The sequence below is a fragment of the Crocodylus porosus genome, unplaced genomic scaffold, assembly GCF_001723895.1.
Source record: "Crocodylus porosus isolate Cpor-Errol unplaced genomic scaffold, CroPor_comp1, whole genome shotgun sequence".
NCBI classification, from domain to species: Eukaryota; Metazoa; Chordata; order Crocodylia; family Crocodylidae; genus Crocodylus; species Crocodylus porosus.
This window is the reverse complement of record NW_017728951.1, coordinates 22,768,134-22,785,580: the sequence shown is the minus strand read 5'-3', so window position 1 is coordinate 22,785,580 and position 17,447 is coordinate 22,768,134. Positions and strand designations below refer to the sequence as shown.

The window sequence follows — 17,447 nt, the reverse complement described above, 5'->3', positions numbered from 1 at the left end:
GAGGTTCGAACCTGAGATGGGGAACTTCCCATGTTGTGAATTTGTCGGGCACAGAGTGGGATTGAAAATAAACCCATGTTCTCATCCTGGCTCCTTCACTGTCCTTGTGCGACCGGGGGCAAGTAGTTTCATGTGTCTGTGCCTGCATTTTTTTCCTCCATCTTGTCTTTAAGGACTTTAAGCTGTTTGATGCAGGGACTCTTTCTTACTGTGTCTTTGCTCAGTGCTTTGCATAATATTTGTTCTTCTATCTCTACTTGGGCCTCTAGGTGGTAATCACATTTTAATAATACTTAAATTGTTTAGTAACAATTAAAGGGGCGGGGAATTCATGCTCTATTTCCACACTTATCCCCTACCCACCTTTTCAAGCTGTCAGTAGAAAAGCCTCATCCTGCATTGATCAGATATCAAATTCATGTGCATCATGACCAGGAGTATGGTGTCCTTTGAACGACAGCTTCTCTAGAGAAGCACGCCACAATCTATAGATATCCTTATCATTGCTGAGAGTATAATTGATGCTGCAGCAGTAGACTCTCTAAGCCCATTCTGAAATATCACTGAAAGATTAAAAAAAAAAAAAATTATCTGTGAGGGAATCAAAGTCCTTTCTGTTTGCTTTATTGGAAACTTAATACGGCAGTAAATGACATTCCATATAATAAAGAAGTGTTTTGTGTATTGTATTATCTCAAAACCTGTGAACTTGCCAAAGTGGCAGAGAATGCAAAAGGCACAGATCTGAGACTTGTTATAGTCAGCCTTGAAACAGTGCCCAAAAGAACCCTCTCTGAAAGACTTGAGAGAGAGCTGTGGATTTAAAATTCAATATCTCACAAATGATCATGGCCAGGGATGAGTGTCACATACCATTGGAAAGCAGGGGATCTTGGCTTCCTACCCATGCCTGGGCTTTGCACATAGCTTTGACAGGTAGTGAGTATACAATCCATAAACTCCCATCATTCCAATTACTATCATTTCCCTTCCACCACACTATTTCAAAGGCAATGTGATTTTCAGGGAACCAATACTTTAGTGATGCAAGCTATCCTAGAGGTCAGGTCACAGGATTCAGGTGGCAGAAGCATACACCTCGTGTGAAAAATGTATATGACGCTGCACTATATTGACTTCTTCTGCTAGTCATCCTATACAGATTCATGGTTGGCCCAAAGGGTTTACAGTGTGAATAGACAAGAGACACAAAGAGCAGGAGGGAAAACATATTATCTTCTATTTACGAGAGAGAATGGAGGCATGGGGACATAAGTCTATTGGCTATCTGTCTTGGACAACGTTCTTCATCCTAGTGCAGTGCCTTAATCCTGAACCAGTTTAAATCTCTTTTGTCTGATATGAGTTGTTAAAATCAGGGGAGACATTGGATTCTGCTATAACTTGATGCGTGTAATGATACATCAGATCTTCCAGGTCTGAATGTGAACTGATGGGACCATACCAATGCTTACAGGGCTGGTAGACTTCTTTGACCAGTGATGTAAAAGGCAGTGGTTTCTAGCCCGTGGAGTGGGGTATGCTCCAAGGAGGGTTCACTCTTTCTCTTTTTCATTCCTACAGGTGACTGCTGGTGGAAGAGCTAATTACTACGTGTCATACAAGCGGGAGCCGTTTGCTCAGATTAAATTGCCCAAATACTCGTTACCAAAGGTAAATGCCGCTCTTATCAGCACAGCCCTGAGATGCACGGCACCTAAAGCAGCACGGGTTGCTCCGTGGGATCGAGTTACAGTGGAGCTCCCTTCTACTGCCGTTCCTTTGCTAGGGTAACCCAAAACCATGTGCTGGCATGTGTGCTCCTTCCTTGGACTAGATTCCTTGTTTCTCTGTGATGCTTATGTGAAGGCAGGGAAGAATTAATGGGAAAGAAACTTTACCCTTCCACACACAAGTAATATTGCAGCTGGTTCTAGTGCCAGTTATGGCCAGGAATAACCCGCCTGGCTTGCACCTTGCCTGTTTTAAGCATATGTATCTGCAGGGGTCAAAGTGGTAGGAATCCAATGCTTGGTCTGGAGAGGACAATAGCTGACCGCTGTTATTCAGAAAACCCTTAGGCATTTCTCACCTGTGAGTAGCACTGGGCAGTGAATCATGGGAGTGTACCTGACTCCCTCAGAGCCTCCTGCCCCTCCTCTGCTCCGTCCTCAGCAGAAGTGGTGGCATAAAATAATCTGAATGCTCAGACACATAAATCCATTGCACGACTGACTGGTGATGAGTAGGAGCTGTATTGTCTGCCAGAATGGAGCTGCTTGGCCCGAGCTATCTGAAAGCTGACCTTTCTCTCATCTCTGTTGCTGGTTATCTTACAAGCTCTTCACTCCTTTGAGTTTTGACGAAAATCTTTACTGCAGCACTTGGCGGGACAGTCCAGCAGGTTGGGAGATGCTTGCTTTATCCTTGAGCTGAAGAAGCACCTGCCTGTGTTTAGCAACGAAGAAGGATTTGCACTTTGGTGTCCACATATCGCAGCTGAGTTAAGCCACCCTGAAATTCATGTCCGATCCAACTCCACTGTGATACCTGTTTATGCCACCAAGATGGAAGCATTCCCTTGGCTTTTCTTCACTGGATAGGGGCATAGCTGCTGTATAAACTCTCACCCCATTAAAACTTCTTCATCCATTTATTCTGCAGAAGTGCTGTCTCAACAGCTGCTTTATAGATTGGCACCAGAAGATGCCCTTTTTTTAATATGACAGGTGATATGAAGAAATAACTACATGGCTATCGATTGGCTTCGCTGGCTGAAGTTACGGTGGATTGTTGGCCTCTGTGTAAGGGCAGGGTTGGCTGTCTGGGTCCTGGACTGTTACGTTACATAAAGCTGGGACTGCTGTAGTCATTTAAAAATGGAAACTGGTTTTAAGCAAGTTGTCATAGTGAAATCTCATTAGCCATGTAAAGCATCCTGTTTCAAGCTGCCCTCGGTCGCCAGTACACTCAGCCTTTGCAGTAGTAACTGTTCTCTCAACTGTAGATTAATGAACCCTACCAGAGACGGATGTGTGTTATACCTATGCTAGGGCTAATTCAGCATCTCCACTACTGCTGGTCAAATAGACTGAGATGCTGGGGTGATTATTCCTCCAACTTTTAGTCCTTAGTCTTTAAGCAATTAAAGAAGTTGGGTAAGGACCCAGCTCAGATCATGCGCCTACTGAGATGAATGGCAAATCTTCCTTGTCTTCAGCAGAGCAGGTTTAGACCTGAGAAGATCAGAGGCTGATTAAGTTTCTTTCCTCATGTCACTCTGACAAGGTGAATTAGGCCTGAATTAGGCAACAGCCCCATGAAATCCACCCAAATGACACACGTAGACTCTTGCATTCTGGTCTGGTTGAGGTTCCTCCAAGGTATTCTCTCCAAGCTCAACTTGATGATGAACAAGCTGAGATTTTAACTCACCCTTGACTCTGATAACTATCTCTGTAGTCTGTCCCTCCTTTCTGGACATCCTTTAAATACAACGTGTCTATCAACAAAGGAAAAGTCAGTGGATGAGGTAGTTCAGAAACTCAGTGCAGAAGGAGAACAAGGAATTAATCAAGACTCCTTGGGATCTCTGGGAATTCGCTATCCGAAGGTTTAAAATAGACACTTTAGGGCCTTCATTAATCAACATTCAGTCATCGCCGACTGGCACCGGCATTGACTGGCTCAGCAAGGATGGCAAGGGGTAAATGGATGTGTACCTTTATTGGCCAGCTCTGGGGATTTGGAAATGAGTCCCCTCCAAGGGAATATTAAAAAGTAGTGGCAGTATCTGCAGAACTTCTTGGTATTCATATAAGAGAAGGAGGTTCAGGTTGAGCCATGAAGCCTTTCACATCCTGGACCCCCGTTGTAACCTAGCTGTGACTGATGGGTGGCTTTTGGAGGCCCATGTAGAGTGAACTAGTGGAGTCCAAGCCATCTGTCAATGGACAAGTGTCTCAGACTCTAACAATGACATCTCCATTGGCACAGTGCCACCCTTCCTGGCAGCCTTGAGAGAGTGGCTCGTTGTTGACTTGATTCCATCCCTACCATCCCTAGCAGTGGTTTGCCCGCTCCCGTTGGCTCACCAGTGCACATGCCGCTCCACCGTTGCTTTTGCTATACCTCAGCTAGTGAGCAAAGAGAGGACTTCAGACTCCAGGGCTGTGAATCTTCCAGCAGTGATAAAACTGACTTGAAGATTATAAATAAAGAATGAAGCCAGATGAAACTCCTTGAAGCTACCAAAAATGTGGAAAATCCTTCACCCACCCTGGGGCCATTAAAAAGGGAAAAAAAAACCCCAGAAAAGTTACGATGGAGGTAATTTATTGGCTTGGTCTAACAGAAAATTGTTTAACACCTCCTATAATTCATGCTCCTTCACAATTCTTCCATAAGTCACAATAATTACTATGTGTCCCAAAGGGCAAAGAAATATAGAGATCCACTGTAATAGGCTTTTTGTCTTCCTTTAACAGGACATGCATATCATCAGCACAGATGAGAATCAGGTGTTTGCAGCCGTGCAAGAGTGGAACCAGAACGATACCTACAACCTTTACATCTCCGACATCCGGGGGGTCTACTTTACCTTGGCTTTGGAGAACGTGAAGAGCAGCCGAGGGTTGGAAGGGAATATCATCATTGACCTTTATGAGGTATGTAGTCAAGGTCAGTCTGTGATACCTCCCCCTAAGAACAGCAACTGGCCTCTATGGCAGAGAAGTGTAAACCTCTTAGTGATCTGCCAGAACCTTGAATGATTTAGGAAAGACCCCAAAAGCCCATGCATCTTATGCCCTCAAAAAGCCCTATTCCACGCGCACCAAAATGGTGCTGGTCCCTGAATGGGGGAGGTCATCCTCTTAGGATTTCAGTTTGGATGAGTGCATGATGATGACATGGACACAGTGCATGCAGGGATGCATGTAGGCAAGGGTATTTTTGGGAACAGGTTGATTTCAGGTAGATGACAAAGCTGGTCTATTAAAATCTCCACTCCCAATAATGACCCTGGCCACAGATGGAGTCCGTGTCGTTACGCATGCTGTTGTTTTGAGATGCTCCGTCACCCTCCGTATTCATTGGTGTTGGTGCAGAGTGGCCATAAAAGGCATGTAGCTCAGAACGGTAACATCTGCCATGCACTTTGCTCTAGTTTAAGCAGCGACACAAAGGGGAATATCTACAGCGAGTCAGAGCTTCCATACTGGGCAGTTCGTGGGAACCTCTAGAGAGAAAAAAAATCTTATCCTCAAGAAAAATTTCTTATCCTTCTTGCGGGATTGCTGTATCTCTAGAGCAGGCCTGGAGTGGGCCATTCATCTCATAAATACGAGAATGTGTGACTTGCTCCACGTGACCTTGCCCAAACACCCAAGCTTACCCATCTGATGCTCTACAAAGGCTGGTTTCCAAAACCTCTCTGAAGGCCCAGGTAGATTAAATCAGATCTTGCTGCCCTCAGAAAGCCTCAAAGAGCTTACCTGCATGAGGCTGTGGACAAAAATGAAAGCCATAACCAGTGGTTGATGGACCGACCGTAAGAGCAGGCTGAATTGGGGCCTGTGTTGAATGAAGAGATGTGGATGCGAGTGAATCTGTGCTCAAGTTATCTCCACCCCTGGGTCTTCTCGTGTGACTCTTGGTCTCCGTCACTGGGAAAAAACAGTTTTTCTGTTCTGTTTTGTTCTGCCCGTTTCCTTTCTTGTTGCTGTCTCCATGCATTTATTTTCTCATGCTGCCTTCTAGGCTGAGACCGGCCCTCTTGTTTCAATTTGCCAAGTTTTCACCTCTCATGTTTGTGTCTTTCCTAAAAACCCTGTTTCTTCTACGATGCCCATTTTGTTCTTGACAATTATGTTCGAAAAACACCCAAACCAACAGGGTCTCAAAGGGCATAGGATCTTGTTTTCCTGCAGACTAGAGCTGCACAAATAATTGATTTTTTGGTTCGATGGCCAAGCCAAAAAAAATTAAAAACCTTCTTTGCGTCGATTTTTCTGACACACAAACTGGAACAAAAATGTTTGGGGTCAGATCCATATGTTACTCGAAATGAAATGAAATCTTTCATTTCTGGCTGTCTTTTTACCCTTTTTAGAAATAAAATTTAGCTCAACTTCAAAAATGAAATGGGTTCTTGGGAGAAAAGAAACCCCCCAAATGTTTTATTTTGAAAACATTAAGAAGAAACATTTTGGCTTCCTCTTATAAACATTATGGAGGCCAAATTAGTCATTGCTTTCCAGCTGGACTTTAAACTGATTTTGGTCAACCCCAAACTCTATTTTTGGGGGGCAAATAAGTTATTCTCACAGCCTGACTACAGAGATGCTCACTGGGACATCTTTTCCCCCTGATGCCATTCACAAAGTATGGATCATCTCCCCTTCTCTTCATATCTACATAACCCTGTGACAATGATAACAGTTGTTTAGGTGGTAAGGTGTCTTTGGAAAGGGCTCCCAAGTATTTTTCTCCTACTTTACTGCAGTTACTGTGTCGGTGCTTTGAGGCGGCAACTGGACCAGAAGTCCCAGTTTGGGAACTTAATGCCTTTACTTCTATTCTACTCTGTTGTATTCTGTCCTATTCAGATTCTTCTTCCAAGCCCATCACCACGGTCTGACCATCTTCCGGTAATCTCAGCTGTCCCAACATCTGGATTTCTCCATGCATTCTGTTTTCCACGGGCCCATCTTTCTTAGACCTGAACAACTGCAGAGCAGAGACCATCTGTTCATCTCCTGTTCACCAGAGCACCCCAGGGGATGACAAGGTCCAATGGTCATAAACTCCTCCAATACTGTTTTAGGCTGGACATAAGGCAAAACTTTACCGTCCAAGCCCCCAAGGCCTGGAAAAGACTCACCCCCAGAAGTAGTGCAAGCACCTACTCTGGACACTTTTAAGAAACATTTGGATGCTTATCTCACTAGTATCCTTTGACCTGAGCTGACTTCCTGCCCTTTGGGCGGGGAGCTGGACCTGATGATCTTACAAGGTCCCTTCCAGCCCTAATGTCTAGGAAATCTGTGAAAACTTCTAATTTTTTGTTATTAATTCTGAGTGCTCTCCTGGCAGTTAAACACAGGCATAATAGTAACTGCCTAATAAGTAAGAAATCTCTGATAACTAAGTTTGCTTATGGATGGGGGAGCAAATACATGCAGACAGGAACAGAAGCCAGGATTATCAATCTCACTCTCAACCTGATGCTGATTTAAGGGCATGGTCAGGAAGTTTATCAAGATCATGAAAATTGTCAGTAATTGTAGGTGTCACAGCTATCTGCAATGCTTCCGTACATCATTTGTTGCTTCCCTCTTGGTTATGGATTTAAATAGAGATTTCAGGATTTGCAATCACAATTGTACTAGTGGAAACAAAGCTGTGTGGCATGGCTTTTATTTCCACCTGCCTGGATTTGTATTTCCATGATGAGTCTGTGCCTTGAAATTGCGTAGCCTGAGTCAGGCTAGAATAGGGCATATCTGGATCTAATCAGAAAAGGTCATTGTCAATCCGTGCTTGAAGGCAGCGCTCATCATTCTTCTGGAGAGGCGTCTTAGACAGGTGGGTTACCTTGCACAGTGAGCTGGGCCCATAAATCTGCTCATCTTTGACCCTCTGGAGAAGTGGGTGGCATTTGTGCTCCAGGATGTTATTGTTCAAAGAAGGATATTAGGTTACTTTGGTCATTTAAAGCAGGAAGAGAGTCCTGACAAACAGTGCATGAATCAAAATGAAGGACAATTACCAGATTTCTTTTCTTTCCTCTCCTTAAATATATTTGCCTGCTTCTAGAAGAAGACATTTTTCTGTTTTGTAATTAGGTAGCTAGTGCCTACGTCCAGCATTACCCATTTCTACATGGAGTTAGGACTTGTCAGCTGTGTATCATACACTCTACAACAGTAGTACTCAATTCCTTGGGCCCGATGGGCTGGATGAGTGGTACAGGGCCAGACCTGGGACATATCACTGGTTCACAGGGCCAATTCAGCATGCAGAACCATGTCATTTTTGCTTGAGGGATTAAAATGTTTTAAACAGGGATTCTTCCATAAATCTGTGCACAGTGAAGCTTGCAATTTTGGAATGAGAGGATATGACTTCTCATGCAGCTCGAGTCATAAAGTTATGGCAAGTAGATAACAACTCACTCAATTGCTTCATGCCTCACTGCTTTGGTTGTATAATATGGACCAAACTTACCTCTACAACTGCAAGGAGAAATTTTAGTAGAACCCCGTCCCGTCAGTACATGCCATTCTGCCAACATTGAAATAATCCTGAAAACCAGGTGGATTTTGATGAAATTTTGTTTTGGAAGAAAACCAAGGAAACAGTTTTTTAAAAAATGTCCAAATGTCCCGTCTCAACATTGTCAGGGTGACATTTTTGAATTTTTCATTTGGAAACAACTTTGCATCTTTTTGCTTGCATTACAGAGGATAGCTTCTTTTAAAAAAAAGTGGCTATCTGAGATATTGCTATTTCATCCAGATAAAACCCTTTGCGTGTCCTGAAACAAACAGCAAAACACGTTCAGAGATTTCCTCCATGGGGCATTTTGAATTGGGCGGGTTTTATTCTGATTCAGAATAAAATCAAGTTTCAGAGTCTGAAAATCCTTCGTAAAAATAGAGCTCCAGACGGTTCTGCTTGACAGGTTTGTAGAATGGATGGAAGAAGCACAAAGTCTTAGTGAATAGCAGGACCATTGTCTGTTAAACTCTGCAGGCAGCAACTGGAAGAGAGTGATATCTCTTTGCAGGGTCAGCTGGTGTAGTCTTTGGCACAAGTCCAGAGCTAGGCTCAAAGTCATGCCTTTGGAGCCATAGCAAATGCCTCAGCCATTTTACCACCACTTTACTACAGCAGTGGCTCTTACTTCTAACTGTCTAACCAGGACCATCATCCTGGACACCACGCAATCAAGCTGCTCACAAACTATTTGTTGAAGCCCCGGTTCAGGAAACATCTAAGTGTGCATTTACCTTTGAGCCTTAGGCCTTCAGTAGGAGTCAGGCACTTAAACGCATACGTGAGCCCTTTTTCAGAAGGACACTTTCCCCAGTCAGTGACGGCTCCATCAGTGCAAGAGAGGCCAAAAAAAGACTCTTAAATTACTGTGATCAAACACAGGGAAAAAACCCACATTCTAAGTTCAACTTCTGGAAGAATTCCTGAGAGAGGAGATGAAGGGGACTCTTCACTGATTTTTAGGCAGTATTTTTGTAGGGCATTTTGTTTTTATCCCCCCTGTAGATTTGCAAAACTGATTCCAATCTTTAGTGCCATAATTTTGGATGCCTTTCTCGCATGTTATAAAATTGCATTGGGATAATTTTCCTGTAAGAGATATTGCTCTATTTCTGTGTTTCATAGAGAGGCATATTATAAAGCACTCAGTAATCAGACTGCAGTGTCAATTATGTTGCTGTGATGCATCAGGATTCCTGGTGCTTTAATGTTTGCAGAGAGATTTTTTTTTCTTGTAAATCAGCCTCCATGGTCCCTCTTTCCAGCTTACAGGGCATGTCTACACATGCATTTACTGTGCAGTAAATTTACTGCTCAGTAAGCGGATTTAGACTGATTCCTGTACGTGCAGGCATTAAAACACAGTAATGCTGTGTGCGGACTGACTTGGGAGTAAAGTTAGTCCACACATACAATGTTACTGTGCAGTAACACGTCTACACATGCATTACTGCACAGTAACTAATTGGGCCCAAGTCAGCATAAGTCACCATAGTTCTTGAGAGCTAAACTACCAGACACAATATAGCTCCCCAGAATCCTCTCTGCATTCAAAATGGCCACATTAAGTCTCAGGTGCATTGGCAAGTCAGCGTCGGAAATCTTGCACTCGTGCCCCATGGTCCATAGCTATCCTGTGAATACAGAGAGGACATCAGTCTCCAGATCTGTATTTCAGAAGCATTAGCTTCACTTTATATGTTCATTGAAGGGGAAGTCCTGGATGAGTGCTGGGCAAATGTGTAGGGTAAAGAGTAGGGCAGAGCATATCTCCCACCCCACAGAGCTAATAGCTGCTGAACCTTCATGCTCCCTCAGTCTTGGTCGTGCTCCCTTAGAGCCTGCTCATCCCACCACAGAGACCCAAGTAGCTTAACTGTGAGTGGGTAAGGGTGGGATGTGCGAGAACGGAGGTGGAGTGGACTTAGCTACGCAGCTGCTCCAGCTGCACGAAGCATGGGCTGGAGGCAGAGAGGCTCTAGAGGGTTAAACTCCCCCACTTCCACCTCCAAATTAAGGGTTATGTATCACAGTTCACCCTGGGATTCAGCAGCACTTGCAAGGGTGAGGAGGGCACATGAGAGGTTTAGCTCTTTGGCAGGAGGACATCTTCCCCTGCTCAGGGCAGCTCAAGCCCATAGCTGTGAGGACCCTAGAGCTTCCCTGCCTCCACCCCCTGGGTTCTGGGTACCAGCCAGGGTCTGTAGTGGTCTTCAACTATGGGCTGCCTTTCTCTCTTGGTTTTCTCTCGTGCTGCTGAAAGCAATGCCTTGAACTTTCAGGAAAGTGGGTTTAGATGGATATCAGGAAGAACAGCAAGGCAGTGGACTAGACACTAGGGAACTTGAGGAATCTCCATCATTGGAGATATTCAAGAAGAGGTTGGACAAGCTCGGTCAGGGTTGATTTAGGAGTAGCTCTGCCTATGCTCTACCATGGCTATTTCCTACGCTTCTGGGCTTTGCTGGTTGCCATGTGGGGTCAGATAGGAAATTTTTCCCCTCCAGTTGCTATGTGTCATTTTTTTGCGGGGTTTTTTGGCCGTCCTGAGAAGCGTTGGGTGTTGGCTGCGGTCGGGGATTTTGATTGGACTGTACCAGAGCTCCGGCTGGGACTTAAATCCAGAGGTTCCTGGCTAGAGGATCTTGCCCCTCTGCCCACAGTCAACCCAATCGCCATAATTGGGGACAGGAAGGAGTTTTACCCTGTGGCCAGATTGGTATGAACTGTGGGGTTTTTTGCCTTCCCCTTTAGCAGGGAGTATGGCCCTCTTCCGTGACAGTCTTGAGAGTCTTTTAACAGCAGCAGGACATTGTCCCCCTGCATTACCTGGGACAGGTCAGAGTGTTGTCTTGTGGTTGTGTCAGGGCTGATTGTGTAGTTTTGCTTATAGGTTAGACAGTGGATTAGTGTAGGTTTGGTTTGGATCCTACCTCAGGCAGGGGGTCAGACTCAATGACATTTGAAGGTCCTTTCCAATCCTACTTTTCTAGGATCCTGTGATTCCCAGTGTACCAACCCAATGAGTATGCCTCTGGGGAAACCCAATAGAAATAGGCACCATGCTAGGGCTGTGTTATCTTCTCTAATCTACCCACTTCTCATAGAGTAAGGCTGCAATGGTACTGCAGCAAAAAACCTGTACTGGCCTGGTAGGCAGCTCCCAGATTTGCTTGTCGTATAAGTAATGCAATTATTTTTCCCCTGTGTTTATCATAGTTTGAGCTGACTTTTTTTTGTGGAGAATTACTCCAGAGAGTCCCAACCTGAGTTTTCTTCTGGCCTGTTTGGCCGATGTGGTTTTTCATCTCTCTCCATTTTTCCTAGGTAGCAGGGATCAAAGGTGTATTCCTGGCGAACAAGAAGATAGAGGACCAAATAAAGACTTTCATCACCTACAACAAGGGCAGAGACTGGCGGCTGGTGCAGGCTCCGGACACTGATCTCCGAGGGGACCCGGTGCAGTGCCAGATGGTCAGTGGCAGGACTTTTCCAAAGTGCGATGAACAAAGCCCTGCAAGGGCTTCATCCCGGAGCCCCCAGCAAGGCAAAACACTTGCTGGAATCCTGCCAGTGTATTGGCTTGAAGTCCTTCCCCCTTTTGACTCCTTTGCTTTAAGCTACTGAAGCTGGTTTCTATTTGCATACATGTTAAAATCCCAGGGGGGGTGTTCTGATCGGATCGCTTGACCTCTTGAGTAATACATGCCGAAGCATTTCAGTTAGAAAACTTGGGCATCCAGGAGGAAACCGCAAGAGACCTAACGCTGGATGACAACATGTTTAAATGTGCTTTCTTGTTATTCATCACAATGGTTCCTCCAGCCCTTAGGTGCCTGCATGCTGTTTCTTGTGAGACTGTTCATATCCCATTACTTACCACTGTCAGTGCTCATGGAGTCCAGAGAGGGACATCCTTGGAAGGATGTCAGCATCGCTCATCAGCACTGAGGACTAAGCCAGGAGCTCACTTTCCTCTCATCTTTGTTTTTACATATTAATAATTCTGTTTTACCTTCTCTTCCCATCTGCAGCCCTTCTGTTCCTTGCACCTGCATTTGCAAATCTCAGAGAATCCATATACTTCAGGAAGTATTTCCAGCAAGGAAACTGCTCCAGGGCTATTGGTAGCTACAGGTAAGGAATTTGTTTGTATTTCTGTGCTGCTCATCCTTGCCTTACCAAGATGCAAGTGTTAGCTGCTAAACAGTGGTTACATCAAGCTGTTCGGTGGTTGTGGAAGCTAAAGGGGGTTGTCTGTGTTGGGGATGGATTAGCAGTGAGAGGGCAGGTGAGGCTGAGAGACTTTGCATGCGTACATTTTTTTCACTCAGCTCTGGATGTTTTTAGTTGGGTATCATCCTACCCTATCTGTAGCCCTGCATATAGTATCAGGAACCACCCTTCAAGGAAGGTTTACACAACTTGGAAAGAGCACAGTGCAGAGCAGCAGAAATGATTAGAGAGCTAGAAAACTTGGCTTATGATGAGAGGTTGCAAGAACTGAGATTATTTAGCATGGAGTAGAGAAGCCTGGGTGGGGTTTGGATGAGTCTTCAGATTCCCCAAGAGTGATTATAAGGAGGATGGTGATAGACTATTTTCTGTGTCCACTAGAGACAAGTAGTAATGGTCCTAAATCAAGCTGGCTATTAGGAAGAAGTTTCTCGTGCTGAAGGTGGTGAGCAAGGTTCTTTGGGTAGATGCGATATCATTTATTAAACCAACTAAATAGTTGGGAAAAAGTTCTTTGCAAGCTTTCGGGCACAAACACCCTTCCTCAGGCATTGGGAGACTCTGCTGTTGGTCTGAGATCTCCAAAGTAGAAAAGGTATTGGAATAGACTGCCCAGAGGTTGTGAAACCTCCATCCTTAGGCATTTTAAAGAACAGCTTAGACACACTGGGATAGTTTAGACAGGGTCAGTCATAACTTAAGCAGGGGATGGAACTAGATAATTTCCTCGTAGCTTTTCAGGTCCCTTCCAGCTCTATTTTTGTATATGAGACACATATGTGCATATCCCACCGTGACATGTATATCCTTGTGTGAAATTGTAAATACACCCATCACACTGGTGCTAACCCATTGGCTTTAGAAGAATGAATTTAATTTACACCTGTGAGATGGATGCTGGGCCAGGTTTCCAGCTGGTGTGTACAACTTACACGGCCTAAGCTTCGGGCACAGCGTAACTATGGGCACGGACAGATCTGTGGTCTGATTTCCAGAGGTTTTCTATAAATGACACTAGGCTCAGGAATGTGCAGCTAATCTGGAGTAACTTGCACAGTCCCACACCTTGCCACAAGGTGTGGTGATGTCCTGTTTGCCTTAAGGAAATGGCTGCAGAAATACAAATGAAACTGGTGGTGTTTCCACTGCTTGGTACTTTCAGAAATAACTCTCTTGTAGACTGGGCAAAGGGTTTATTTGGGGGTTTTTTCTGTCTTGTGTCTGGTAATTTCTTACACTAGTGAAATGCGAGTTACCCCTTGTATGCACACTTGTGAAGTTGGGTATTTCCAGTGTCCTCCTTGTCTCTGCATAGAGTTCATGAACTGCTCTTCCCCTTGGTACTGGAGAGCACTTCAACAACAGGGCCATTGCTGTGGTGTTGTTCTGCGAAGCCATGTTTTGGCAGATCACAGCTCTCTAATGACAGGCTGTTGTAAGTCTGAATGCCAACGATGGCTGACCCATGGTAATTAATCTGACAGCCATCTCAGCCCCTTTTTGTTTTCCCTTGCTCGCTCACAGTAGGCAGCTTAATCAGGATGGACATAACAACCCAACCCTACTCAAAGCTTCCACAATGCTTAGCTCTGTGGGAGCTGTTTGGGGGTAACAAAGTGCTTTCTGAATGGCTTTCGATGTGGATGGCTTGCAAATGTAATGGGCAAGCTGCTAGGCTGTTTCACAGAGATGCTAGCATGGCAGCGTGCTCTCCGGAGCAGACCCCTCGCTCCTGGTGTCCCACACATACTCACCTATGCGGTCTTGTTGACCGCGATGGGCCTACACACATGAGTGAGTAAAAGTGAACGGCACCTGGATTATACTATTATGCAATACACTATCTTCTTGGTCATCCAAACCCTCGACTTTCTGACAGATAACTTTGTTTTAGTAATTTGGAATGGTTGGTATATTGTAACCATCTGTTCGCTTCCCACCTCTACTGTATTTCATATTTTGAGTTTGGGATGGCTTTGCATTACGCATCTGTTGCTAGCATGTATCATCCCTACAAGATGTGGCGGTTTCACTTCTCACGACAAATTCAGCCATCCAGGTGGTTTTTGCATGGGCACTTTCCAGAGGGGTTTGGATAACCGGGGCTGTCCTGTAGCTTAAACATGTCTTAAGTTAACTCCAGTTCTTTTAGGCTAGTCCACCCTTACCCACCAGTTTTGTGCTGTTCATGTTAGTTGTAGCTTGAAGTTTTTCCATTTTAGTGAGGGGTTGGTATGAATTTCCACTGAAGATGTGGCAGTATGCAGAGCTCTGTTTTGCTGTTGGTGTTTTTATTCTGACCTCTTAGTGTGAAGTGGAGACAGGGTGCGAATGAGTAAATGCAGTATTGGAAAAATATGAGTTTTTTGGGACTGGCTGAGCACAGGTATGTGTTTCCTAGACAGGATATGGGATCTTCTCCATTGGAAGTTGTTAAGTTTGGGATCGACAAACATGAGTCTGGGTTGGTTTAAAGAGGGCTGGGTCTGCCTTGAGCAGGCAGATGGACTAGATGTTATCTCCAGAGGGTCCTTTCAGTTCTGTGATTTTATTGTACCAGCTTAAATGCAGATGGCATGGTCCTTTTAGTTAGGTTCTGTTCAGTCAGCACAATTTGATGTTGATATACATACCCTACAGACGTTTGGTTTAAATCCATTTCTTCCAGTCCTGTCCATTCCTATGCCCAGGGTATTGTCTGGATGGAGGGTGTCTCTAACTCTGCTTAGCCTACAGCCTTGTGATTAGGGCACTTTGGCAGGAAGTGGAATATATAAGTGAGAGGGGTCTAAAACCTAGGTCTTTTTTTTTCCTAAGTAGGTGCCCTCCTCACTACACTCTTGAGCTAAAGGGTAGAGCGCTCCTCCTTGATATTAGATGTGATTATTCTGCAGCTAACGTTTCGGTGAATAATGCCAAATTACACACCCTCCAGAGTGGGATAGAGGTTAGTAGCCAGAGCAGATCCTTTCTGCGTGTGCTGTTTAAGTGCCACCTTCTCATGTAAAACCGAAAGGGGATTGGAATTTGGGCTGCACTGTTAATGGCCCAACTTTTAGCAAGGAAAGTACCATCCAATTTCCAACTCAATGATCCAGGTCCAACAGATTTGGGTTGAACATGCAGGCTCCCCTGTGCTTGTCCAAGCTGACCTTCAGTGCTGACAGGCCACCTGTTGCTAGAGAGAGCATATGCAAAATCAGTGAGCACCGTCACTTTTATTTTTAATTACTGAATTTTTTTAAAGGAAGCACATAAGGTGCCAGAGGCCATAAGACAATGCAAGCATTTTTACACATGCTGCAGGATGTGGTGCTGGGTGCTTTAATTAGCAAGCCATGCAAATTAAAAGCACCCACTTGTCATGTGTATCGGAGTCCCCATGCGTCCCCATGCTGAAAAAATGGCAATGGGGCACTTTGAACTAAAGCTCATTGAACATGTTTTATTTCAAAGCGCCCTGCTGCTATTTTTTCAGCATGGAGACGCGCCGGGACGCTGAAACACGTGACGTGGAAGGCTGCCAGAGCACATCAATTTCCAGGCTCCAGCAGACTTGGTTAATCCAGTCTGATCCAGTGAGCTGGATTTCCAGCATGTCAGATCCAGTTCCACAAACGTGTATAGGAGCCCTAAGATTTGGGGCAATGGTCTGGAGTGCTAGACAATGAGATCCTTTTCCATCTGTTATTGCTTCGGGTAAAAACTTCCCTCTTACAATAATTAACCTTTAAAAGTTTTATTTGTTATTTCTCTTGCCTTGTGCAAATAAAGTGGCTAACCTGGTGGGGATTGATGGATCTGTTTCTGTTAACCAGTGTCAACCACTGGTCTTGTAGCAGTCCATCAGTGCAGACAAAGGATTCATCACAATCTTACTCTCACAGACACTGTCTGGAAGTGCACCGCCCCTCCACTAGCTTCACTACTAGGAGACTGGCAGGAGCTCCAGTCTAGATCTAAGTTCACTGGAAACAGCATCTTGTTCCACTCCTGGATGGACCAAATTCTGTACAGGAGCCTTTCAGTTAAGTTTAGTGTGGGCTGTGAATCAAATGAGACTGTGGGGTGGAGGGGAGAAGGTATTAGTGAAATAGCTACAGAAAGGAAACCAACTGGAAGCAGTAGCAATACACTGCCAACATTCACATACTCTCCCATACCGGTGCTGCCAGCCACAAAATCCCCACTGGACAGCTGGCTTCCAAATGTTGAAGTTTGGGTATGAAAATACACATAACCAACTTCATTCTCTGTAACTTTTCCCATGACCACAGCATTTGGAAGTCATGCATGATGCCATAAACCAACTTCTAAATCTTTAAGGTAAAAAAGAATATCTTCTGAAGGAACAGGTCATCCCACAACTGTTTTTTGTAGGGTTCTTGGTAGCTTCTTCTATAGCAGATGACACTGGCTATGGCTGACTATGACAGGACATCGGACCAGATGCACTGAAGTTCTGCAGAAGTTTGATGTTAGCGCAGATTGCAAAGCCTTTCTTGTATTACCTCGCAATTTTGCTCTCGAGGTTTTATTTTTGGAAACAGGAGTGTCACAACAACTTGCCTTGCTGTATTCTATGATGCTGATGGGAACGTGTCAAGATACATCTGGGCTCTAATTCCTCCCTTTGCCATATTAAATGTCAGGAGCTCAATTAACATTTTCATTAGTGTGTTTTTATTGTGCTCCTGTTGAAGTTACAGATGTGTAGGAGTGAATCTTCTCTTTTTGCTATTTTTAAAGAAAAAATATTAGCTCTTTTTTCATAATGCAGGGAAAATAAACCCTACTTTAAAAAATAATCTTAGCATTAGGGGTTGGGAACTGGATGACTCAGTGTATAAGTTTTCTGTTGTGCTGCTTTATAACTTAAGATCATAATGGGTATGTCTACACATGGTCATTTAATGTGGATTAGCCCAATT

At 44.5% G+C, this 17,447-nt stretch overlaps 1 protein-coding gene across 1 annotated transcript in view; it reads left to right on the top strand.

The window, feature by feature from the left end:
- SORCS3 (sortilin related VPS10 domain containing receptor 3) overlaps positions 1-17,447 on the top strand; it is a 305,193-nt gene that overhangs the window by 211,646 nt on the left and 76,100 nt on the right. Inside the window, exons 8-11 of the mRNA XM_019555481.1 lie at positions 1,585-1,674; positions 4,488-4,667; positions 11,608-11,754; positions 12,315-12,417. Of these exons, the coding sequence (XP_019411026.1) occupies positions 1,585-1,674; positions 4,488-4,667; positions 11,608-11,754; positions 12,315-12,417 (520 nt within the window). The remainder of the gene's footprint in view (positions 1-1,584; positions 1,675-4,487; positions 4,668-11,607; positions 11,755-12,314; positions 12,418-17,447) is intronic.